Source organism: Oncorhynchus mykiss, unplaced genomic scaffold (genome assembly GCF_013265735.2).
Source record: "Oncorhynchus mykiss isolate Arlee unplaced genomic scaffold, USDA_OmykA_1.1 un_scaffold_227, whole genome shotgun sequence".
In the NCBI taxonomy this organism is placed as follows: domain Eukaryota; kingdom Metazoa; phylum Chordata; class Actinopteri; order Salmoniformes; family Salmonidae; genus Oncorhynchus; species Oncorhynchus mykiss.
The window spans coordinates 441,373-467,952 of record NW_023493695.1 but is presented as its reverse complement, the minus strand read 5'-3'; the positions used below and the strand labels follow the sequence as shown (position 1 = coordinate 467,952).

The 26,580-nt window shown below is 48.0% G+C and overlaps 1 protein-coding gene across 2 annotated transcripts in view; it reads left to right on the top strand.

Moving 5' to 3' along the window:
* The window catches only part of LOC110515716 (protein sidekick-2-like), a 73,641-nt gene that overhangs the window by 43,897 nt on the left and 3,164 nt on the right, over positions 1–26,580 (top strand). For both annotated transcript variants that reach the window (XM_036973277.1, XM_036973276.1), the window contains 7 exons: positions 521–658; positions 2,417–2,578; positions 4,238–4,363; positions 4,563–4,727; positions 4,991–5,131; positions 9,604–9,769; positions 22,689–22,818. In XM_036973277.1, the coding sequence (XP_036829172.1) occupies positions 521–658; positions 2,417–2,578; positions 4,238–4,363; positions 4,563–4,727; positions 4,991–5,131; positions 9,604–9,769; positions 22,689–22,818 (1,028 nt within the window). The remainder of the gene's footprint in view (positions 1–520; positions 659–2,416; positions 2,579–4,237; positions 4,364–4,562; positions 4,728–4,990; positions 5,132–9,603; positions 9,770–22,688; positions 22,819–26,580) is intronic.

Here is a 26,580-nt window from a genome sequence, read left to right as displayed (position 1 = left end):
TCCTCGCTCCTCTCTGCTCTGCAGGGCTCTGGAGTTAAAACAGAGAGACTGCAGAATATTCTGGCTCCTCGCTCCTCTCTGCTCTGCAGGGTAACTGGGAGAGGAGCCAACCCAAGCCTTGGCAATTTAATGCAGGATTCTCACATGACTTACAGAAGGTCAGGGGATGAATGGATGATTGTATCTGTCCCAGTCCCCAAGAATAATACTAGTATTGCTTCAGCATAATGACTTTGATGAATGAAGCAGACTGCCAGGATATGGACTAAACTCAATCACATTGTGGCTTTCCAGATAAGGCTTTCAGTAGTGTGTTGGATTTGTACAACAGCATATCCTGGATGGAGGGAGTTGTCATGTGATCTAGGACCTGGTGCGCCAGCCTAAGTGTCCTTCCCTAACCATGGCTCTCTCTCTCCCTCTCCTCTCCTGTTTCCCTCTTTCCCTCTCCATCTCCCACCTCTCTCCTCCCTCTCCCTCCTTCCCTCTCCCCCTCCCTCCCCCTCTTCCTCCTCTCCAGCCCCCAGCAGACCCAGCTTCCTTCACTTCAGTGAGCTGACCACCACGTCAGTCAACATGTCGTGGGGAGAGCCAGGCCAGGCCAACGGCATCATCGAGGGCTACCGCCTGGTCTACGAGCCCTGCACACCTGTTGATGGTGAGACACACACACACGCGCGTGTTCATAGTGAGAAAACACACACACACACATGAACGCATGCGCACACACACAGTCTCATGGATGGTGAGACACAAACACACACACAGTGTTGATAGTAAGAAAACACACACACACATACACACACACACATGCACGCAAACATGCACACACAGACAAACAGACACACACAAACACACACACTCACACACCCATGGACGGTGAAAACCTCTGGAGCCTGGAAGGCTGGAAGGCTGTTAGTTACTTTGTTAGGCCTTTAAACTACCCAGATAGCTAGATGGTTTGCTATCAGTCCGTGAGATGATTTACAGTCATAGGCTAGCATCACCGCCGCCATGGTCTTAGATTGGTGTCCTAATCTGTTACAGCTGGGTAGTTCTAGGCCGGCCCTGGGGCCACATGCAGTCAGCTTGTTTACAACTTCCTCTCTCTCCTGTTGAGAGAAAACCCAGCTAATAGCTGGTATGTGTGGTTGGGTCTCCAGATTCCGTAGTAATTAGGAACAGACAGTTTGGGAATGGGAGGTAGAGAACCTCTGTGGTCCCTGGCCTGTTGGCCACTAATGGCTTTTCTCTGGCCCCTAGAGCAGTCAGCCATGTGGGAGGGAAAGAGGCACAGCAGGGTCTGGGATGGTGGAGGAACATGTCTCTCTATCTGGAGGTGTGCAGTGATAGGTCACATCTGTTTATCTGGAGGGGACACTCATGCTTATATACCATGAACTGTCAGTAGGGAGGTGGAAAGGTGCTACCATGAACTGTCAGTATGGAGGTGGAAAGATGCTACCATGAACTGTCAGTATGGATGTGGAAAGGTGCTACCATGAACTGTCAGTAGGGAGGTGGAAAGATGCTACCATGAACTGTCAGTAGGGAGGTGGAAAGGAGCTACCATGAACTGTCAGTAGGGAGGTGGAAAGGTGCTACCATGAACTGTCAGTAGGGAGGTGGAAAGGAGCTACCATGAACTGTCAGTAGGGAGGTGGAAAGGTGCTACCATGAACTGTCAGTAGGGAGGTGGAAAGGAGCAACCATGAACTGTCAGTAGGGAGGTGGAAAGGTGCTACCATGAACTGTCAGTGGGGAGGTGGAAAGGTGCTACCATGAACTGTCAGTATGGAGGTGGAAAGATGCTACCATGAACTGTCAGTATGGATGTGGAAAGGTGCTACCATGAACTGTCAGTAGGGAGGTGGAAAGATGCTACCATGAACTGTCAGTAGGGAGGTGGAAAGGAGCAACCATGAACTGTCAGTAGGGAGGTGGAAAGGTGCTACCATGAACTGTCAGTGGGGAGGTGGAAAGGTGCTACCATGAACTGTCAGTATGGAGGTGGAAAGATGCTACCATGAACTGTCAGTATGGATGTGGAAAGGTGCTACCATGAACTGTCAGTAGGGAGGTGGAAAGATGCTACCATGAACTGTCAGTAGGGAGGTGGAAAGGTGCTACCATGAACTGTCAGTAGGGAGGTGGAAAGGTGCTACCATGCACTGTCAGTAGGGAGGTGGAAAGATGCTACCATGAACTGTCAGTAGGGAGGTGGAAAGATGCTACCATGCACTGTCAGTAGGGAGATGGAAAGGTGCTACAATGAACTGTCAGTAGGGAGGTGGAAAGGTGCTACCATGAACTGTCAGTAGGGAGGTGGTGTAGCTTCTAGCCTCCAGTATCTCCAGTATCTCCAGCCTGTATCTCTATACTGACTCCTCTCCGTCTCCTCTCTACTCCACTCCAGGTGTTAGTAAGATAGTCACAGTGGACGTGAAGGGCAGCACCCCCCTGTGGATGAAGATTAAGGACCTGGCTGACGGGGTGACCTATAACTTCAGGATCCGGGCCAAGACCCTCACCTACGGGCCGGAGGTGGAGGCTAACATCACTACTGGACCTGGAGAAGGTATGTAACACAGTATCTCTGGTCCAGCTAACATCACTACTGGACCTGGAGAAGGTATGTAACACAGTATCTCTGGTCCAGCTACCAGGAGAAGGTATGTAACACAGTATCTCTGGTCCAGCTAACATCACTACTGGACCAGGAGAAGGTATGTAACACAGTATCTCTGGTCCAGCTAACATCACTACCGGACCAGGAGAAGGTATGTAACACAGTATCTCTGGTCCAGCTAACATCACTACCGGACCAGGAGAAGGTATGTTAACACAGTATCTCTGGTCCAGCTAACATCACTACCGGACCAGGAGAAGGTATGTTAACACAGTATCTCTGGTCCAGCTGCCAGGAGAAGGTATGTAACACAGTGTCTCTGATCCAGCTAACATCACTACCGGATCAGGAGAAGGTATGAAACACAGTATCTCTGGTCCAGCTAACATCACTACTGGACCAGGAGAAGGTAGGTAACACAGTATCTCTGCTCCAGCTAACATCACTAACGGACCAGGAGAAGGTATGTAACACAGTATCTCTGGTCCAGCTAACATCACTAACTGACCAGGAGAAGGTATGTTAACACAGTATCTCTGGTTCAGCTACCAGGAGAAGGTATGTTAACACAGTATCTCTGATCCAGCTAACATCACTACTGGACCAGGAGAAGGTATGTAACACAGTATCTCTGATCCAGCTAACATCACTACCGGACCAGGAGAAGGTATGAAACACAGTATCTCTGGTCCAGCTAACATCACTACTGGACCAGGAGACGGTATGTAACACAGTATCTCTGGTCCAGCTAACATCACTACTGGACCAGGAGAAGGTAGCCTGGCTGGTCATAGGTCGTGTTCAGTAGGGAACACTGTAGCGAGATGTTTTGCAACAGAAAATGAAGGTCTGTTTTCTTATTGGACAAGTTCAGCTAGTACCTCCCTGTTTAAAAAAGTTAAAAAAGGTTTTCTCCCTACTGCTGTCTTTGTCAATGCTCTATCTGTCCTGTTCCCCTCAACTCCCCTCCTCTCCCCACTCCACCCTACCTCTCCCCTTCCCTCCTCTCCTTTCCTCTCCCTACCCATCCCCTCCTCTCCTCTCCTCTCCTCTCCTCTCCTCTCCTCTCCTCTCCTCTCCTCTCCTCTCCTCTCCTCTCCTCTCCCTACCCATCCCCTCCTCTCCCCACTCCACTCCACCCCTCCTCTCCCCTTCCCTCCTCTCCTCTCCTCTCCTCTCCCTACCCATCCCCTCCTCTCCCCACTCCACTCCACCCCTCCTCTCCCCTTCCCTCCTCTCCTCCCCCTACCCATCCCCTCCTCTCCCCTTCCCTCCTCTCCTCTCCTCTCCTCTCCCTACCCATCCCCTCCTCCCCACTCCACCCCTCCTCTCCCCTTCCCTCCCCTCCTCTCCCTACCCATCCCCTCCTCTCCCCACTCCACCCCTCCTCTCCCCTTCCCTCCTCTCCTCTCCTCTCCTCTCCCTACCCATCCCCTCCTCTCCATACCCATCCACTCCTCTCCCCACCCCTCCCCTCCTCTCCCTACCCATCCCTCCTCTCCCCACTCCACCCCTCCTCTCCCCTCCCCTCCTATCCCTGCCATCCTCTTTTCTCCCCTCCCCTCCTCTCCCCACCCCTCCCATCCTTTCCCCACCCCTCTCCTCCAGGAGCCCCAGGCCCTCCAGGTGAACCCTTTATCTCCCGGTACGGCACGGCCCTCACCCTACACTGGACCAGTGGAGACCCAGGCCGAGCTCCCATTACACGCTACGTCATTGAGGCCAGGCCCTCTGGTGAGTCCAAGGGATATTAGATATTAGACTGTAGGCTTGCCTGGTGCAATTGAACAAATGGAACCAATAGAACCAATGGAACCAATGGAACCAGTGGAACCAATGGAACCAGTTGGAATAGTGTGCAAGTGCAAAACCCACCCATCTGGGACTCCAGGCAGGCTCAATCAAACACTCTGTATTTCCTGCTCCCCTCTAGATGAAGGACTGTGGGATATCCTCATCAAAGACATTCCAAAGGAAGTGACATCATACACACTGAACCTGGACATGCTGAGAGAAGGGGTTACTTATGACTTCCGGGTCATTGGGGTCAACGACTACGGCTATGGCTCCCCCAGTGCTCCTTCACCCTCTATCTCTGGTTAGTTATGCTTGTTCAGTTATAATACATGTCTGAATATTACAACATACATATGGATGCCTTTCCCAGACCTGATTGAGCCTATTCCAGGACTAAAACTATTTTAACCAGTGGAATTTCTATTTGACTTACATTTTAACTCTGTACTTGTCTTCATCTAGGTCCGGGAAGCCAGCCCATACAGTATAGGTTTAGTTAGTGACTTGTTCTTCCTCTTGGTACAGATATCTGTTATCTAGCTCTCTTGTGACTCTCATCTCCAGCCCAGAAAGTGTCTCCCTTCTATGAAGAGTGGTGGTTCCTGGTGGTCATTGCTCTGGTGGGCCTAATCTTCATCCTCCTCCTCGTCTTCATCCTCATCATCAGGGGCCAGAGTAAGAAGTACACCAAGAAGGCTGACTCAGGTAGACAACACAGAGAACTGCTCCATATTTAACTGTCCTCTCTCATTCGTGTTTCTTTCAAATCTTTGTTCCATTCCTAATATTCAATTCCCAACATTCCATTCCCAACATTCCATTCCCAACATTCCATTACTAATATTCCATTCCCAACATTCCATTACTATTATTCCATTCCCAACATTCCATTCCCAACATTCCATTCCTAATATTCCATTCCCAACATTCCATTCCCAACATTCCATTCCTAATATTCCATTCCCAACATTCCATTCCTAATATTCCATTCCCAACATTCCATTCCCAACATTCCATTACTATTATTCCATTCCCAACATTCCATTCCCAACATTCCATTCCTAATATTCCATTCCCAACATTCCATTCCCAACATTCCATTCCCAACATTCCATTACTATTATTCCATTCCCAACATTCCATTCCCAACATTCCATTCCTAATATTCCATTCCCAACATTCCATTCCCAACATTCCATTACTATTATTCCATTCCCAACATTCCATTCCCAACATTCCATTCCTAATATTCCATTCCCAACATTCCATTCCCAACATTCCATTACTAATATTCCATTCCCAACATTCCATTCCCAACATTCCATTCCTAATATTCCATTCCCAACATTACATTCCCAACATTCCATTACTAATATTCCATTCCCAACATTCCATTCCCAACATTCCATTACTAATATTCCATTCCCAACATTCCATTCCCAACATTCCATTCCTAATATTCCATTCCCAACATTCCATTCCCAACATTCCATTCCCAACATTCCATTCCTAATATTCCATTCCCAACATTCCATTACTATTATTCCATTCCCAACATTCCATTCCCAACATTCCATTCCTAATATTCCATTCCCAACATTCCATTCCCAACATTCCATTACTAATATTCCATTCCCAACATTCCATTACTATTATTCCATTCCCAACATTCCATTCCCAACATTCCATTCCTAATATTCCATTCCCAACATTCCATTACTAATATTCCATTCCCAACATTCCATTACTATTATTCCATTCCCAACATTCCATTCCCAACATTCCATTCCTAATATTCCATTCCCAACATTCCATTCCCAACATTCCATTACTAATATTTAATTCCCAACAATCCATTCCCCAACATTCCATTCCCAACATTCCATTCCTAATATTCCATTCCCAACATTCCATTACTAATATTCCATTCCCAACATTCCATTCCCAACATTCCATTCCTAATATTCCATTCCCAACATTACATTCCCAACATTCCATTACTAATATTCCATTCCCAACATTCCATTCCCAACATTCCATTACTAATATTCCATTCCCAACATTCCATTCCCAACATTCCATTCCTAATATTCCATTCCCAACATTCCATTCCCAACATTCCATTCCCAACATTCCATTCCTAATATTCCATTCCCAACATTCCATTACTATTATTCCATTCCCAACATTCCATTCCCAACATTCCATTCCTAATATTCCATTCCCAACATTCCATTCCCAACATTCCATTACTAATATTCCATTCCCAACATTCCATTACTATTATTCCATTCCCAACATTCCATTCCCAACATTCCATTCCTAATATTCCATTCCCAACATTCCATTACTAATATTCCATTCCCAACATTCCATTACTATTATTCCATTCCCAACATTCCATTCCCAACATTCCATTCCTAATATTCCATTCCCAACATTCCATTCCCAACATTCCATTACTAATATTTAATTCCCAACAATCCATTCCCCAACATTCCATTCCCAACATTCCATTCCTAATATTCCATTCCCAACATTCCATTACTATTATTCCATTCCCAACATTCCATTCCCAACATTCCATTCCTAATATTCCATTCCCAACATTCCATTCCCAACATTCCATTACTAATATTCCATTCCCAACATTCCATTACTATTATTCCATTCCCAACATTCCATTCCCAACATTCCATTCCTAATATTCCATTCCCAACATTCCATTACTAATATTCCATTCCCAACATTCCATTACTATTATTCCATTCCCAACATTCCATTCCCAACATTCCATTCCTAATATTCCATTCCCAACATTCCATTCCCAACATTCCATTACTAATATTTAATTCCCAACAATCCATTCCCCACATTCCATTCCTAACATTCCATTCCTAATATTCCATTCCCAACATTCCATTCCTAATATTCCATTCCTAATATTCCATTCCCAACATTCCATTCCTAACATTCCATTCCTAACATTCCATTCCTAACATTCCATTCCTAACATTCCATTCCCAACATTCCATTCCCAACATTCCATTCCCAAGTTATTGATACTTTTGAGGGGTGGTTTCCCGGACACAGATTAAGACTGGTTCTGGACAACAACAAAAAATGTTTCGATGGAGATTCACCATTGATCTATCTTTTCAGTCCAGGACTAGTTTTAATCTGTGTCTGAGAAGCTGGCCCGTAAGGAGAATAGCCCAGAGTCATCAGTTGTGATGGGAACATCTGAAAACTATTTATACAATTGTAAAAATACTGCATGACCATTGTAATATAAGACCAAGCTAAAAGCACTATCAAATTCAGTTCTAGCCCTTTTAACAGTAACAGTTGTCACAAAGTGCCTTACTTAAGCACAGGTAGACAGGAGAATGAGAGACGAGAGGTCATTATTGTCCCCTGTTTAGAAAGAATGGGTATTGATCTGCCAGTGTGAGTGTCCAGGGTTTGTTCTGATGTTTAAAGCCAATAGTTATTCAGTCAGTACACTGTGTGTGACTTCTGTCCCTGACCCCACAGTGCCAGACTGACGCTCTGCTGAGTCATCCCAGGTTACATCACTGTTGGACTCTGGCATCATGGGTTGACTGCCACTGCTTCTCCTCTGCATTTTTTGTGGGAGTACTGATGGCCAAATCCAGTAAAATAATCACTTGATAACGACTTGTTAGAACTCACAGGGATGGAGAGAAAGAGAGGTGGAGAGGAACAGGAGAGAGGAAGGAGTGGAAGAGAGGTCAAGCCTGCCGCGATCTCACATCATTACCTTTTAACGCCCCGTTAGTGTTTAGTGTGGTGTTGAGAGTGGTCCCACAGTGTCCAGGGGTCCTGTAGGGGTCAAGGGTCAGTCAACAGGGCTTTGGCTGGTCCAGGAGAGACAAGGACAGTGTTTGTCTGGGACACAAAGAGACCCTTTTAGAGCCTGCACCCCCAGCTACCCCCCAGCCACCCCTGGCAACACAGACATTTTGTACCACTGACAAGTTGTTTGTTTTACTGTGGTCCAAACTCACCACCAGGACCAGGCACCAGCATGATGAGTCCCACTAACCAGCCAGGAGGAAGAGAGAGGAGAGGTCACTGCCCCCTAAAAGCTGCCTCTATACCTCAACTGTTCTGCCTGCGGCTAGGGAACCCTGACCTGTTCACCGGACGTGCTACCAGTCCCAGACCTGCTGTTTTCAACTCTCTTGAGCGGTAGAGATAGTTTGTATGATCGGCTATGAAAAGCCAACTGACATTTCCTCCTGAGGTGCTGACCTGTTGCACCCTCGACAACCACTGACTGTGATTATTATTATTTGACCATGCTGGTCATCTATGAACATTTGAACATCTTGGCCATGTTCTGTTATAATCTCCACCCGGCACAGCCAGAAGAGGATTGGCCACCCCTCATAGCCTGGTTCCTCTCTAGGTTTCTTCCTAGGTTCCTGCCTTTACTAGGGAGCTTTTCCTAGCCACCGTGCTTCCTCATCTGCATTGCTTGCTGTTTGGGGTTTTAGGCTGGGTTTCTGTACAGCACTTTGTGACATCAGCTGATGTTAGAAGGGCTTCATAAATACATTTGATTGATTTTGATTGATTTATACTGTATATGAGGGTATATATTTGGACATGTGGGTCAGTCAAAATATGTTTTTTTTGGATCAGGGCCTGGCACCTCAGTAGAGTCTCTAACACTAAAGGTTTTATAGTGAGACTGCTGATTAATTAACCTCAGTGCTAAATCATTGATGGTGTTGATGTGAGCCATGACCAGCCTTTCAAAACACATTGCAGCGCTACCGATGTGAGTGCTCTGGAGCGGTGGTCATGTAGGCCTTCTGGGCACAAGGACTATGATGGTCTGCTTGAAACATGTGTGTATTATAGACTGGGTCAGGGAGAGGTGGAAAATGTCAGTGAAGATACTTGCCAGTTGGTCAGCGCATGCTCTGAGTACGTGTCCTGGTAATCCGTCTGGCCTTGCATCCTTCTGAATGTTCACCTGTTTAAAAGGTTTTACTCACATCGGCTATTGAGAGCGTGATCACACAGTCGTCTGGAACAGCATTTGCTCCCATGCATGGTTCAGTGTTGCTTTCCTCGAAGCGAGCATAGAAGGCATTTAGCTTGTGTGTGTGCCCTGCCCCTACAATGGACTAACCTTCTCCCAGTGTCCTCTTACCCCCACCTAGGGAGCCACAGTAACAGCACCTCCCTGCCCCTGTCCCATGGGGAGATGGTCAGGCTGGACGAGGGACGTTTCCCCGCCCTGGAACTCAACAACAGACGCCTGTCAGTCAAGAACTCCTTCTGCCGCAAGAACGGCATCTACACACGGTCAGTAACATACACATGCGCGAGCACACACACACACACGATTTCTGCATGACATTTATTTTGAGGGTCATGTTTCACAGTAAACCATCTATTCTGAGGGTCATGTTTAACAGTAAACATATATTCTGAGACTCATGTTCCACAGTAAACCATCTATTCTGAGGGTCATGTTTCACAGTAAACTATCTATTCTGATGGTCATGTTTCACAGTAAACCATCTATTCTGATGCTCATGTTCCACAGTAAACCATCTATTCTGAGGGTCATGTTTAACAGTAAACATATATTCTGAGACTCATGTTCCACAGTAAACCATCTATTCTGAGGGTCATGTTTCACAGTAAACTATCTATTCTGATGGTCATGTTTCACAGTAAACCATCTATTCTGAGGGTCATGTTTCACAGTAAACCATCTATTCTGAGGGTCATGTTTAACAGTAAACATATATTCTGAGACTCATGTTCCACAGTAAACCATCTATTCTGAGGGTCATGTTTCACAGTAAACTATCTATTCTGACGGTCATGTTTCACAGTAAACTATCTATTCTGAGGGTCATGTTTCACAGTAAACCATCTATTCTGAGGGTCATGTTTAACAGTAAACATATATTCTGAGACTCATGTTCCACAGTAAACCATCTATTCTGAGGGTCATGTTTAACAGTAAACTATCTATTCTGACGGTCATGTTTCACAGTATACTATCTATTCTGATGCTCATGTTTCACAGTAAACCATCTATTCTGAGGGTCATGTTTAACAGTAAACCATCTATTCTGAGACTCATGTTTAACAGTAAACCATCTATTCTGAGACTCATGTTTAACAGTAAACCATCTATTCTGACGCTCATGTTCCACAGTAAACCATCTATTCTGAGACTCATGTTCCACAGTAAACCATCTATTCTGAGGGTCATGTTTCACAGTAAACTATCTATTCTGAGGGTCATGTTCCACAGTAAACCATCTATTCTGAGACTCATGTTCCACAGTAAACCATCTATTCTGAGACTCATGTTTCACAGTAAACGATCTATTCTGAGACTCATGTTTAACAGTAAACCATCTATTCTGAGACTCATGTTCCACAGTAAACCATCTATTCTGAGGGTCATGTTTAACAGTAAACCATCTATTCTGAGGGTCATGTTCCACAGTAAACCATCTATTCTGAGGGTCATGTTTAACAGTAAACCATCTATTCTGAGGGTCATGTTTAACAGTAAACCATCTATTCTGAGACTCATGTTTCACAGTAAACGATCTATTCTGAGACTCATGTTCCACAGTAAACCATCTATTCTGAGGGTCATGTTTAACAGTAAACCATCTATTCTGAGGGTCATGTTCCACAGTAAACCATCTATTCTGAGGGTCATGTTTAACAGTAAACCATCTATTCTGAGGGTCATGTTTAACAGTAAACCATCTATTCTGAGACTCATGTTTCACAGTAAACGATCTATTCTGAGACTCATGTTTAACAGTAAACCATCTATTCTGAGGGTCATGTTTAACAGTAAACCATCTATTCTGAGACTCATGTTCCACAGTAAACCATCTATTCTGAGGGTCATGTTTAACAGTAAACCATATATTCTGAGGGTCATGTTTAACAGTAAACCATATATTCTGAGGGTCATGTTTAACAGTAAACCATCTATTCTGAGGGTCATGTTTAACAGTAAACCATCTATTCTGATGGTCATGTTTCACAGTAAACCATCTATTCTGAGGGTCATGTTTCACAGTAAACCATCTATTCTGAGACTCATGTTTTTATTTTATTTAACTATGCAAGTCAGTTAATAACACATTCTTATTTACAATGATGGAACAGTGGGTTAACTGCCTTGTTCAGGGACAGAACGACATATTTTTACCTTGTCAGCTCAGGGATTTGATCTTGCAACCTTTCAGTTACTAGTCCAACACTCTAACCACTAGGCTACCAAAAGGCCCCATGTTTCACAATAAACCATCTATTCTGAGTGGTCATGGCTGAGATAATTGCTCTCATTCTGAGGGGTCATGGCTGAGATAATAGCTCTCATTCTGAGAGTTCATGGCTGAGATAACAGCTCTCATTCTGAGGGGTCATGGCTGAGATAATAGCTCTCATTCTGAGGGGTCATGGCTGAGATAATAGCTCTCATTCTGAGGGGTCATGGCTGAGATAATAGCTCTCATTCTGACGGGTCATGGCTGAGATAATAGCTCTCATTCTGAGGGTCATGGCTGAGATAATAGCTCTCATTCTGAGGGGTCATGGCTGAGATAATAGCTCTCATTCTGAGGGTCATGGCTGAGATAATAGCTCTCATTCTGAGTGGTCATGGCTGAGATTAAAGCTCTCATTCTGAGGGTCATGGCTGAGATAATAGCTCTCATTCTGAGGGTCATGGCTGAGATAATAGCTCTCATTCTGAGGGTCATGGCTGAGATAATAGCTCTCATTCTGAGGGGTCATGGCTGAGATAATAGCTCTCATTCTGAGGGGTCATGGCTGAGATAACAGCTCTCATTCTGAGGGGTCATGGATGAGATAATAGCTCTCATTCTGAGGGTCATGGCAGAGATAATAGCTCTCATTCTGAGGGTCATGGCTGAGATAATAGCTCTCATTCTGAGGGGTCATGGCTGAGATAATAGCTCTCATTCTGATAGTTCATGGCTGAGATTAAAGCTCTCATTCTGAGGGGTCATGGCTGAGATAATAGCTCTCATTCTGATAGTTCATGGCTGAGATTAAAGCTCACATTCTGAGAGTTCATGGCTGAGATAATAGCTCTCATTCTGATAGTTCATGGCTGAGATTAAAGCTCTCATTCTGATAGTTCATGGCTGAGATAATAGCTCTCATTCTGAGAGTTCATGGCTGGGATTAAAGCTCTCATTCTGATAGTTCATGGCTGAGATAATAGCTCTCATTCTGATAGTTCATGGCTGAGATAATAGCTCTCATTCTGATAGTTCATGGCTGAGATTAAAGCTCTCATTCTGAGTGGTCATGGCTGAGATAATAGCTCTCATTCTGAGAGTTCATGGCTGAGATAATAGCTCTCATTCTGAGAGTTCATGGCTGGGATTAAAGCTCTCATTCTGAGGGGTCATGGCTGAGATAATAGCTCTCATTCTGATAGTTCATGGCTGAGATTAAAGCTCTCATTCTGATAGTTCATGGCTGAGATAATAGCTCTCATTCTGATAGTTCATGGCTGAGATTAAAGCTCTCATTCTGAGTGGTCATGGCTGAGATAATAGCTCTCATTCTGATAGTTCATGGCTGAGATAATAGCTCTCATTCTGATAGTTCATGGCTGAGATTAAAGCTCTCATTCTGAGTGGTCATGGCTGAGATAATAGCTCTCATTCTGATAGTTCATGGCTGAGATAATAGCTCTCATTCTGAGTGGTCATGGCTGAGATAATAGCTCTCATTCTGAGAGTTCATGGCTGAGATAATAGCTCTCATTCTGATAGTTCATGGCTGAGATAATAGCTCTCATTCTGAGAGTTCATGGCTGAGATAATAGCTCTCATTCTGAGAGTTCATGGCTGAGATAATAGCTCTCATTCTGATAGTTCATGGCTGAGATTAAAGCTCTCATTCTGAGTGGTCATGGCTGAGATAATAGCTCTCATTCTGATAGTTCATGGCTGAGATAATAGCTCTCATTCTGAGAGTTCATGGCTGGGATTAAAGCTCTCATTCTGAGTGGTCATGGCTGAGATAATAGCTCTCATTCTGATAGTTCATGGCTGAGATAATAGCTCTCATTCTGAGAGTTCATGGCTGAGATTAAAGCTCTCATTCTGAGAGTTCATGGCTGAGATTAAAGCTCACATGCTCAGTGCATACTTATTGATTAGGAAGAAGATTATTCAGGAGATCAACTGCAGTTGAAACATGCCTCTTTATCTTCAGACAATAACAACCCCAGGATGGATGGAGTGATGGATTAGCTGTTATACAGTCTGATGAACCAATTATACATTCAGCATCTGCTCCATCATGGGTTCTGTTCTGTTGTGCTTTCTCTCTCTGATCTGTGTGGAAGGACTGAGGTGTATGTATTGAAGTCTAGGCAGGGAGTCAGGTGGGGGAGGAAGAAGAGGGGGTACCCCCCCTCAGGCAGGGTGAGAGGAGGGGTAGGAATGAGAGGGGGATAAGGCAGGGGGCGAGAGGAGGGGAGGAAGAAGAGGGGGGTAAGGCAGGGGGAGAGGAGGGGAGGAAGGAGAGGGGGTAAGGCAGGGGGAGAGAGGAGGAATGAGAGGGGGTAAGGCAGGGGGAGAGAGAAGGAAGGAGAGGAGGTAAGGAATTTTGGGGTAGAGAGGAGGAAGGAGAGGGGGTAAGGCAGGGGGAGAGAGAAGGAAGGAGAGGGAGGTAAGGTAGGGGGAGAGAGAAGGAAGGAGAGGGAGGTAAGGCAGGGGGAGAGAGAAGGAAGGAGAGGAAGGTAAGGCAGGGGGAGAGAGAAGGAAGGAGAGGGAGGTAAGGCAGGGGGAGAGAGAAGGAAGGAGAGGGAGGTAAGGCAGGGTGAGAGAGGAGGAGGAGATGGAGGTAAGGCAGGGGGAGAGAGGAGGAGGAGAGGTGGTAAGGCAGGGGTAGAGAGGAGGAAGGAGAGGAGGTAAGGCAGGGGTAGAGCGGAGGAAGGAGAGGGGGTAAGGCAGGGGGAGAGAGAAGGAAGGAGAGGGAGGTAAGGCAGGGGGAGAGAGAAGGAAGGAGAGGAAGGTAAGGCAGGGGGAGAGAGAAGGAAGGAGAGGGAGGTAAGGCAGGGGGAGAGAGAAGGAAGGAGAGGGAGGTAAGGCAGGGGGAGAGAGAAGGAAGGAGAGGGAGGTAAGGCAGGGGGAGAGAGGAGAAGGAGAGGGAGGTAAGGCAGGGGGAGAGAGGAGCAGGAGAGGGAGGTAAGGCAGGGGGAGAGAGAAGGAAGGAGAGGGAGGTAAGGCAGGGGGAGAGAGGAGGAGGCGAGGGAGGTAAGGCAGGGGGAGAGAGGAGGAGGAGAGGTGGTAAGGCAGGGGGAGAGAGGAGGAGGAGAGGTGGTAAGGCAGGGGGAGAGAGGAGGAGGACAGGTGGTAAGGCAGACTGATCAACGGACACAAACCCCTTTAAAGATTATCCTCATGGAAGACCTCTCTCTGTTGATTAGGTCTGAACTCAATGAATAGACAGCCAGGGCCTGTGGGTTGCTTTTCATGGCCAATGACTTGGGTAACTAACCGTGTTCACTGTTCACATATTATAAAGTTATTTCAGGAGTGCAGGTCGAGGAAAATGACCCTTTCCTTCTAGGGGCCCCTCAGTCATTAAGAACATAAAGTAAAGCAGAAAAACATCTGTTAGGTCATTGATTTTCTCCACCGTAATGTCTGTTCTGCTGAAGGCCAGGATGAGGTCTGAGATGTTTACTGGATGAGGTCTGAGATGTTTACTGGATGAGGTCTGAGATGTTTACTGGATGAGGACTGAGATGTTTACTGTAGTCTGTTCTGTTGAAGGCCAGGATGAGGTCTGAGATGTTTACTGGATGAGGTCTGAGATGTTTACTGGATGAGGTCTGAGATGTTTGCTGGATGAGGTCTGAGATGTTTACTGTAGTCTGTTCTGTTGAAGGCCAGGATGAGGTCTGATATGTTTACTGGATGAGGACTGAGATGTTTACTGTAGAGTCTGTTCTGCTGAAGGCCAGGATGAGGTCTGAGATGTTTACTGTAGTCTGTTCTGTTGAAGGCCAGGATGAGGTCTGAGATGTTTACTGGATGAGGTCTGAGATGTTTACTGTAGTCTGTTCTGCTGAAGGCCAGGATGAGGTCTGAGATGTTTACTGGATGAGGTCTGAGATGTTTACTGTAGTCTGTTCTGCTGAAGGCCAGGATGAGGTCTGAGATGTTTACTGGATGAGGTCTGAGATGTTTACTGTAGTCTGTTCTGCTGAAGGCCAGGATGAGGTCTGAGATGTTTACTGGATGAGGACTGAGATGTTTACTGTAGTCTGTTCTGCTGAAGGCCAGGATGAGGTCTGAGATGTTTACTGGATGAGGACTGAGATGTTTACTGTAGTCTGTTCTGCTGAAGGCCAGGATGAGGTCTGAGATGTTTACTGGATGAGGACTGAGATGTTTACTGTAGTCTGTTCTGTTGAAGGCCAGGATGAGGTCTGAGATGTTTACTGGATGAGGTCTGAGATGTTTACTGTAGTCTGTTCTGTTGAAGGCCAGGATGAGGTCTGAGATGTTTACTGGATGAGGACTGAGATGTTTACTGTAGTCTGTTCTGCTGAAGGCCAGGATGAGGTCTGATATGTTTACTGGATGAGGTCTGAGATGTTTACTGTAGTCTGTTCTGCTGAAGGCCAGGATGAGGTCTGAGATGTTTACTGGATGAGGACTGAGATGTTTACTGTAGTCTGTTCTGCTGAAGGCCAGGATGAGGACTGAGATGTTTACTGTAGTCTGTGCTGTTGAAGGCCAGGATGAGGTCTGAGATGTTTACTGTAGTCTGTTCTGCTGAAGGATGAGGTCTGAGATGTTTACTGTAGTCTGTTCTGCTGAAGGCCAGGATGAGGTCTGAGATGTTTACTGTAGTCTGTTCTGCTGAAGGCCAGGATGAGGTCTGAGATGTTTACTGTAGTCTGTTCTGTTGAAGGCCAGGATGAGGTCTGAGATGTTTACTGGATGAGGTCTGAGATGTTTACTGTAGTCTGTTCTGTTGAAGGCCAGGATGAGGTCTGAGATGTTTACTGTAGTCTGTTCTGCTGAAGGCCAGGATGAGGTCTGAGATGTTTACTGGATGAGGTCTGAGATGTTTACTGTAGAGTCTGTTTCTCTGAAGGTCTAGACCCCGTCCCTCTCTATCTTTATCTCTTTATGTCTCTCTCTCTATTTCTCTTTCCGTCTCTCTCGCTCCATCACATCGGTAGTTTACATCCGTGGGTTTAACGTCGGAGACATGCTACAACAGCTCAAACCCAAGAGGGTTCGTGAGATCAATCTGTACAAAATACTAATGAAGTACAGAAACCAGTCATTGTCTTTATATGAGATTAGAGTAATTTGAACCTGGTGCAGGAAGGTGAAAAGAGGTGGGACTGACACGGCTTGTCCCGCAGAGCCATTTAAACCTGGTGCAGTAAGATGGAAAGAGGTGGGACTGACACGGCTTGTCCCGCAGAGCCATTTAAACCTGGTGCAGTAAGATGGAAAGAGGTGGGACTGACACGGCTTGTCCCGCAGAGCCATTTAAACCTGGTGCAGTAAGATGGAAAGAGGTGGGACTGACACGGCTTGTCCCGCAGAGCCATTTCAACCTGGTGCAGTAAGATGGAAAGAGGTGAGACTGACACGGCTTGTCCTGCAGAGCCATTTCAACCTGGTGCAGTAAGATGGAAAGAGGTGGGACTGACACGGCTTGTCCCGCAGAGCCATTTCAACCTGGTGCAGTAAGGTGAAAAGAGGTGGGACTGACACGGCTTGTCCCGCAGAGCCATTTCAACCTGGTGCAGTAAGATGGAAAGAGGTGGGACTGACACGGCTTGTCCCGCAGAGCCATTTAAACCTGGTGCAGTAAGATGGAAAGAGGTGGGACTGACACAGCTTGTCCCGCAGAGCCATTTCAACCACATTAAACAGACGACGGCTCTGTCTCAGTGCCATCTTTCACGTACCAGGTTACAAGGGGACATTTACATAGGCCACATGAAATGGCTAAATCATTGAGATTGTCTAAGGTGTTTGGAAGACACTGACTACATAACAGTGTGGTCTATGAAAGAAGTAAGGCAACAAAAGCATTTGGGCTAATAAGGAGGACATGAGGAGGAGGGAAGTTGTGATGAAGGAGCTACTTAAAATTCAGAGGCGATAGGAAAGAGGGAGTTTAAATAATTGATCAGTACCCCCTCCCCATTTCCTAATTCCTCCCCTCCCGCCTTCCCCCATCACTTCTACTCCTTTCTCCCTCTCCTCTACTTCCTTCCTTCCATCCCACCCTCCACCCTCACCCCACCCTCTCCCTCTCCTCTACCTCCTTCCATCCCACCCTCCACCCTCCACCCTCACCCCACCCTCTCCCTCTCCTCTACCTCCTTCCACCCCACCCTCTCCCTCTCAGGGCAGCCGGTCGTTAACGAAGCTGCACCCGACTGGAGCACTTCAGAGAGAAGGGAGGCAGGATGCAGCGCTGGTTCCTTTGATCTCCGTCCCGGGCCTCCTCAGTCAGGGAGGGACCAGCACTGCCCCCCCCCCCCCCCTCCCCTCCCCCGACCTCCATCCATCTAACACATTCCTCCATAATGGGTGCACTGCAGAACCACCCTGTCTACGTCCCAAATAACACTCTATTCCCTATATAGTGCCCTTCTTTTGACCAGGGCCCATATGGAACAGGGTGCCATTTGAGACACGGACTCTCTCTGGTTTCCCTGGAGGAATCTGTTTCCCCTGCCCTGGAGGTATCTGTTTCCCCTGCCCTGGAGGAATCTGTTTCCCCTGCCCTGGAGGAATCTGTTTCCCCTGCCCTGGAGGAATCTGTTTCCCCTGCCCTGGAGGAATCTGTTTCCCCTGCCCTGGAGGAATCGGTTTCCCCTGCCCTGGAGGAATCTGTTTCCCCTGCCCTGGAGGAATCGGTTTCCCCTGCCCTGGAGGAATCTGTTTCCCCTGCCCTGGAGGAATCTGTTTCCCCTGCCCTGGAGGAATCTGTTTCCCCTGCCCTGGAGGAATCTGTTTCCCCTGGCCTGGAGGAATCTGTTTCCCCTGCCCTGGAGGAATCGGTTCACCCTGCCCTGGAGGAATCGGTTCACCCTGCCCTGGAGGAATCTGTTTCCCCTGCCCTGGAGGAATCTGGTTCACCCTGCCCTGGAGGAATCGGTTCACCTGCCCTGGAGGAATCTGTTTCACCTGCCCTGGAGGAATCGGTTCACCTGCCCTGGAGGAATCGGTTCACCCTGCCCTGGAGGAATCGGTTTCCCCTGCCCTGGAGGAATCGGTTCACCCTGCCCTGGAGGAATCGGTTTCCCCTGCCCTGGAGGAATCGGTTTCCCCTGCCCTGGAGGAATCGGTTTCCCCTGCCCTGGAGGAATCGGTTCACCCTGCCCTGGAGGAATCGGTTTCCCCTGCCCTGGAGGAATCGATTTCCCCTGCCCTGGAGGAATCGGACTGAACCTAACACTATATCCTAATATCTGCACCACCACGAGGTCCGTTAGCTTAGCGCCGCAACACATGACCAACCAACTCCAGCTCTGATAGGCCCAGTAGAACCATACCACAGGTTGTTTACCCCAGCTCTGATAGGCCCAGTAGAACCATACCACAGGTTGTTTACCCCAGCTCTGATAGGCCCAGTAGAACCATACCACAGGTTGTTTACCCCAGCTCTGATAGGCCCAGTAGAACCATACCACAGGTTGTTTACCCCAGCTCTGATAGGCCCAGTAGAACCATACCACAGGTTGTTTCCCCCAGCTCTGATAGGCCCAGTAGAACCATACCACAGGTTGTTTACCCCAGCTCTGATAGGCCCAGTAGAACCATACCACAGGTTGTTTACCCCAGCTCTGATAGGCCCAGTAAAACCATACCACAGGTTGTTTACCCCAGCTCTGATAGGCCCAGTAGAACCATACCACAGGTTGTTTACCCCAGCTCTGATAGGCCCAGTAGAACCATACCACAGGTTGTTTACCCCAGCTCTGATAGGCCCAGTAGAACCATACCACAGGTTGTTTACCCCAGCTCTGATAGGCCCAGTAGAACCATACCACAGGTTGTTTACCCCAGCTCTGATAGGCCCAGTAGAACCATACCACAGGTTGTTTACCCCAGCTCTGATAGGCCCAGTAGAACCATACCACAGGTTGTTTACCCCAGCTCTGATAGGCCCAGTAGAACCATACCACAGGTGGTTTACCCCAGCTCTGATAGGCCCAGTAGAACCATACCACAGGTTGTTTACCCCAGCTCTGATAGGCCCAGTAGAACCATACCACAGGTTGTTTACCCCAGCTCTGATAGGCCCAGTAGAACCATACCACAGGTTGTTTACCCCAGCTCTGATAGGCCCAGTAGAACCATACCACAGGTTGTTTACCCCAGCTCTGATAGGCCCAGTAGAACCATACCATAGGTTGTTTACCCCAGCTCTGATATGCCCAGTAGAACCATACCACAGGTTGTTTCCCCCAGCTCTGATAGGCCCCGTAGAACCATACCACAGGTTGTTTACCCCAGCTCTGATAGGCCCAGTAGAACCATACCATAGGTTGTTTACCCCAGCTCTGATAGGCCCAGTAGAACCATACCACAGGTTGTTTACCCCAGCTCTGATAGGCCCAGTAGAACCATACCACAGGTTGTTTACCCCAGCTCTGATAGGCCCAGTAGAACCATACCACAGGTTGTTTACCCCAGCTCTGATAGGCCCAGTAGAACCATACCACAGGTTGTTTACCCCAGCTCTGATAGGCCCAGTAAAACTACACTATCTGTGTTTCCTAAACAAACATCACAGAAACGTTGCTCTGGTGTGCTCTGCCATTAACATCCTGATGTAGTGTCTGTCTGGAGGACAGTGTTCAGTGTTCTCACCCTATAACTAAGTATGACTACAGTGATGTATAGAGACCCTGGATTGCTCATGCTATTTATTGGCCATTGACAAGCCACCGGTCAGCCATTGGAATACATTGGAATTTTACAGGGACATAATATAATTTAAAAGTATCTGCATTAAACGAAAATAACTGCTTTTCTTAAGCTTCCAAAATATTTTTTTACTAGGTTGGGGGAGTGCCAAGATGGATGCGTGGCAGCTTCAAAACAGCGCCCCAGGCTCTCATCTAGTGTATATATAAGTCATTGAATGCGTTCTAAATGGCACCCTATTCCCTATATAGTGCACTACTTTTTTTACCATAGTCTCTGGTCTAGACTATGGTTGTGCACTATATAGGGACTATGAGGAATATAGGGTGCCATGTGCACTAAGAACTCTCACAGAGCTGCTCCATGTGTCTCAGAGGAGATCTGTGCCAAGAGGACCAGAGGAGCAGGGGAGCAGAGGAGCAGGGGAGCAGAGGAGCAGGGGAGCAGAGGAACAGGGGCCAAGAGGAGCAGGGGAGCAGGGGAGCAGAGGAACAGGGGCCAAGAGGAGCAGGGGAGCAGAGGAGCAGGGGAGCAGAGGAACAGGGGCCAAGAGGAGCAGGGGAGCAGAGGAGCAGGGGCCAAGAGGAGCAGGGGAGCAGAGGAACAGGGGCCAAGAGGAGCAGGGGAGCAGAGGAGCAGGGGAGCAGAGGAGCAGGGGAGCAGAGGAGCAGGGGAACAGAGGAGCAGAGGAGCAGGGGAGCAGGGGAGCAGAGGAGCAGGGGCCAAGAGGAGCAGAGGAGCAGGGGAGCAGGGGAGCAGAGGAGCAGGGGAGCAGAGGAGCAGGGGAGCAGGGGAGCAGAGGAGCAGGGGAGCAGAGGAGCAGAAGAGGAGGGGACCAGGGGAGCAGGGGAGCAGAGGAGCAGGGGAGCAGGGGAGCAGGGGACCAAAGGAGCAGGGGACCAGAGGACCAGAGGAGCAGGGGAGCAGAGGAGCAGAGGAGAAGAGGAGCAGAGGAGCAGGGGAGCAGAGGAGCAGGGGAGCAGGGGAGCAGGGGAGCAGGGGAGCAGAGGAGCAGGGGAGCAGAGGAGCAGAGGAGCAGGGGAGCAGGGGACCATAGGAGCAGGGGACCAGGGGAGCAGAGGAGCAGCGGAGCACGGGGTCTGTCCTGACCAATAATAACTGGCCTTTGTCTGATGCTGTAACTTGACACTCAACAGAACACAAGCAGAAGGAAGCCTGTTGAATGTTAAGGCAGCAGCATTGTGTTGACCTCTTATATAAAGTGTAACTTGACACTCAACAGAACACAAGCGGAAGGAAGCCTGTTGAATGTTAAGGCAGCAGCATTGTGTTGACCTCTTATATAAAGTGTAACTTGACATGCACATAGAATGTCAATGAGGAACTGGAGGGAGGCTGGTCTTGGCTGCTTGAGTTCCTACTATAGACTTTGTTGGCTGTCCTCAAGACAGATTGACTGACTGACTGACTGACAGAGAGATTGACTGACTAACTGGCAGAGAGACTGACTGACAGACTGACTGACTGACTGGCAGAGAGACATACTGGCAGAGAGACTGACTGACAGAGAGACTGACTGAATGACAGACTGACTGGCTGACTGACTGCACTGACAGACTGGCTGGCTGGCTAGCTAACTGACTGACTGACTGACGGAGAGACAGACTGACTGAGAGGCAGACTGGCTGACGGACTGCACTGACAGACTGGCTGGCTGGCTAGCTGACTGACTGGCTGGCTGACTGACTGGCTGGCTAGCTAGCTGACTGACTGGCTGGCTGACTGACTGGCTGGCTAGCTGACTGACTGGCTGGCTGACTGACTGGCTGGCTAGCTAGCTGACTGACTGGCTGGCTAGCTAGCTGACTGACTGGCTGGCTGGCTGACTGACTGGCTGGCTCACTGGCTGGCTGGCTGACTGACTAAGAGACTGCACTGAGGAAACAAACAACAATACATAATGGAAAACAGCCAATAGGCCGAGCCAATCAACTTAATGGAAAGGGAGAACTTGGAGTTCTATGAGCAGCAAGCTTGAATAGTGCAGAAGACATTCTGTAGTCTACGTGACTGAGAATGGTCACTGAATGTTTTCTATTCAGGACACCAACAAAAGTGACTCATGGTTGACAGTGACCCTCGTGTTCAGTGGGCTGTGCTGCCAACCTCATGAGCTGTGTTTGACTTTCCAACTGTGAGATAAGACTGTATCAGAGAAACAATACCAAGTTGTCTAACACTTAAAATTAACCTTGATTTTCTCTCTTTCTTTCCCTCTCCCCCTTCATCTTTACCCCACCTCCTCTCTCCAGGTCTCCCCCGAGGCCCAGTCCAGGTAGTCTACACTACTCTGATGAAGATGTCAGTACCAAGTATAATGATCTGATCCCTGCAGAGAACAGCAGCCTGACTGAGAAGCACTCTGAGATATCAGACTCACAGGTACAGTTACTGTAGACAACAGGTACAGTTACTGTAGACAACAGGTACAGTTACTGTAGACAACCAGTACAGTTACTGTAGATTACAGGTACAGTTACTATAGGGGACAGGTACAGTTACTATAGGGGACAGGTACAGTTACTATAGGGGACAGGTACAGTTACTATAGGGGACAGGTACAGTTACTATAGGGGACAGGTACAGTTACTATAGGGGACAGGTACAGTTACTATAGGCGACAGGTACAGTTACTGTAGATTACAGGTACAGTTACTATAGGCGACAGGTACAGTTACTGTAGATTACAGGTACAGTTACTATAGGGGACAGGTACAGTTACTGTAGACGACAGGTACAGTTACTATAGGGGACAGGTACAGTTACTGTAGACGACAGGTACAGTTACTGTAGACGACAGGTACAGTTACTATAGGGGACAGGTACAGTTACTGTAGGCGACAGGTACAGTTACTATAGATTACAGGTACAGTTACTGTAGATTACAGGTACAGTTACTATAGGGGACAGGTACAGTTACTGTAGACGACAGGTACAGTTACTGTAGATTACAGGTACAGTTCAGTTACTATAGGGGACAGGTACAGTTACTATAGGGGACAGGTACAGTTACTATAGGGGACAGGTACAGTTACTGTAGGCGACAGGTACAGTTACTATAGATTACAGGTACAGTTACTGTAGATTACAGGTACAGTTACTGTAGATTACAGGTACAGTTACTGTAGACGACAGGTACAGTTACTGTAGACGACAGGTAGAGTTACTGTAGACGACAGGTACAGTTACTGTAGACGACAGGTACAGTTACTGTAGATTACAAGTACAGTTACTATAGGGGACAGGTACAGTTACTGTAGACGACAGGTACAGTTACTGTAGACGACATGTACAGTACATTAACCCATCATGAGCTGAATTCTGTCAGAGTTTAGCGATTACTGAGAGCAATGTAACGTCTATTGTCATGTCTTGTTCTATCGTCACCTTCCTCCTCTCATGTAGAATTGGTAAGAACCAAAACATTGTCAGTACGAAGGGTCAGTTTCAAGTGCGTCACCACCAACTAGAATGGCCTGTTATTGACATAAAATACAGCTGACATGACTGACATTTCTCCCACCCACTCTGAGTTTCTTATTTCTCTCTTTCTCCCTCTCTCTCTCTCTCTCTCTCTCCCTCTCTCCGTCTCTCTCTCCCTCTCTCTCTCTCTCTACCCCCCTCTCTCTCTCTCTCCCTCTCTCTGTCTCTCTCTCCCTCTCTCTCTCTACCCACCCTCTCTCTCTCTCTTTACCCCCCCTCTCTCTCTCTCTCTCTCTCTATGTTTTTATATGAGTTATTATTTCTCCCATGGGAAGGAAGGACTGGTCTGATTCTCATGTCTCAATCCCTCATGTCCTGTCATGGCTTCAGTACCAGTTAATTCTCAGACTCGAACAGGAAATGTCATGTCAATCTGAGGTACTGGACGTGTCAGTGTGTAGCAGTTCCATGGCACCAGGCTCAATCACACAGAGCTCAAGCCAGGATAAGGAAGAAAATACAATGAGAACCCAGGTGTAGCATGTAGAATAGTGAAACACACTGTTCAGGGACATTGAGAAGGTTCAATAGTAACATGCTGTAAAACAATACATCCTTCTAGTTGGCTCCTTTGTGCACAACAATCATTATGTCACATATGTCAGCACATCGTACGATCAGGTCAAACAAAAACATTTAAAGATAGAACAAGTTTATCTTACCAAAGAACAACCGATCAAAATGTGTGTGTGTGTGTGTGTGTGTGTGTGTGTGTGTGTGTGTGTGTGTGTGTGTGTGTGTGTGTGTGTGTGTGTGTGTGTGTGTCATCATATCCCCTGTATCCTCAGCAGTATTCGTGGTCTATTAGCTAGACAGACAGATGTTGTAGGTTCCAGCAGGAGAGAGACGGTTCATTTATTTGTCTTAGTGTCAGGTAAACAGTGACTGCCATGCAGGGGAGTAGAATAACAGTAGTTTGGGACTCAGGGGAGAGAGAGCAGTGTTTATTCAGAGTTGGGTTGAACAATGTTGTTACTGTGCTGTACAGGTACGTGCAAACACAGACAGCCAGGGTGTTGGAAGACAGATGTTACCGTTGACAGAGTCCCATACCCTCCCCTCTCTCCCCCAACACTCCCTCTCTTCCCAGCGTTCTCCCTCTCTTCCCAGCGTTCTCCCTCTCTTCCCAGCGTTATCTCTCTCTTCCCAGCGTTCTCCCTCTCTCCCCAGTGTTCTCCCTCTCTTCCCAACGTTCTCACTCTCTTCCCAGCGTTCTCCCTCTTCCCAGCGTTCTCCCTCTCTTCCCAGCGTTCTCCCTCTCTTCCCAGCGTTCTCGCTCTCTTCCCAGCGTTCTCCCTGTCTTCCCAGCATTCTCCCTCTCTTCCCAGCGTTCTCCCTCTCCCTAGCGTTCTCTTCCAGCGTTCTCCCTCTCTTTCCAGCGTTCTCCCTCTCTTCCCAGCATTCTCCCTCTCTTCCCAACATTCTCCCTCTCTTCCCAGCGTTCTCCCTCTCTTCCCAGCGTTCTCCCTCTCTTCCCAGCATTCTCCCTCTCTTCCCAGCGTTCTCCCTTTCTTCCCAGCGTTCTCCCTCTCTTCCCAGCGTTCTCCCTCTCTTCCCAGCGTTCTCCCTCTCTTCCCAGCATTCTCCCTCTCTTCCCAGCGTTCTCCCTCTCTCCCCAGTGTTCTCCCTCTCTTCCCAACGTTCTCACTCTCTTCCCAGCGTTCTCCCTCTTCCCAACGTTCTCCCTCTCTTCCCAGCGTTCTCGCTCTCTTCCCAGCGTTCTCCCTGTCTTCCCAGCATTCTCCCTCTCTTCCCAGCGTTCTCCCTCTCCCTAGCGTTCTCTTCCAGCGTTCTCCCTCTCTTTCCAGCGTTCTCCCTCTCTTCCCAGCATTCTCCCTCTCTTCCCAGCATTCTCCCTCTCTTCCCAGCGTTCTCCCTCTCTTCCCAGCATTCTCCCTCTCTTCCCAGCATTCTCCCTCTCTTCCCAGCGTTCTCCCTTTCTTCCCAGCGTTCTCCCTCTCTTCCCAGCGTTCTCCCTCTCTTCCCAGCGTTCTCCCTCTCTTCCCAGCATTCTCCCTCTCTTCCCAGCGTTCTCCCTCTCTTCCCAGCGTTATCTCTCTCTTCCCCAGCGTTCTCCCTCTCTTCCCAGCGTTCTCCCTCTCTTCCCAGCGTTCTCCCTCTCTTCCCAGCGTTCTCCCTCTCTTCTCAGCATTCTCCCTCTCTTCCCAGCATTCTCCCTCTCTTTCCAGCGTTCTCCATCTCTCCCCAGCGTTCTCCCTCTCTTCCCAGCGTTCTCCCTCTCTTCCCAGCGTTCTCCCTCTCTTCCCAGCGTTCTCCCTCTCTTCCCAGCGTTCTCCCTCTCTTCCCAGCGTTCTCCCTCTCTCCCCAGTGTTCTCCCTCTCTTCCCAGCGTTATCTCTCTCTTTCCAGCGTTATCTCTCTCTTCCCAGCGTTCTCCCTCTCTTCCCAGCGTTCTCCCTCTCTTCCCAGCGTTCTCCCTCTCTTCCCAGCGTTCTCCCTCTCTTCCCAGCGTTCTCCCTCTCTTCCCAGCGTTCTCCCTCTCTTCCCAGCGTTCTCCCTCTCTCCCCAGTGTTCTCCCTCTCTTCCCAGCGTTCTCCCTCTCTTCCCAGCGTTCTCCCTCTCTTCCCAGCATTCTCCCTCTCTTCCCAGCGTTCTCCCTCTCTTCCCAGCGTTCTCCCTCTCTTCCCAGCGTTCTCCCTCT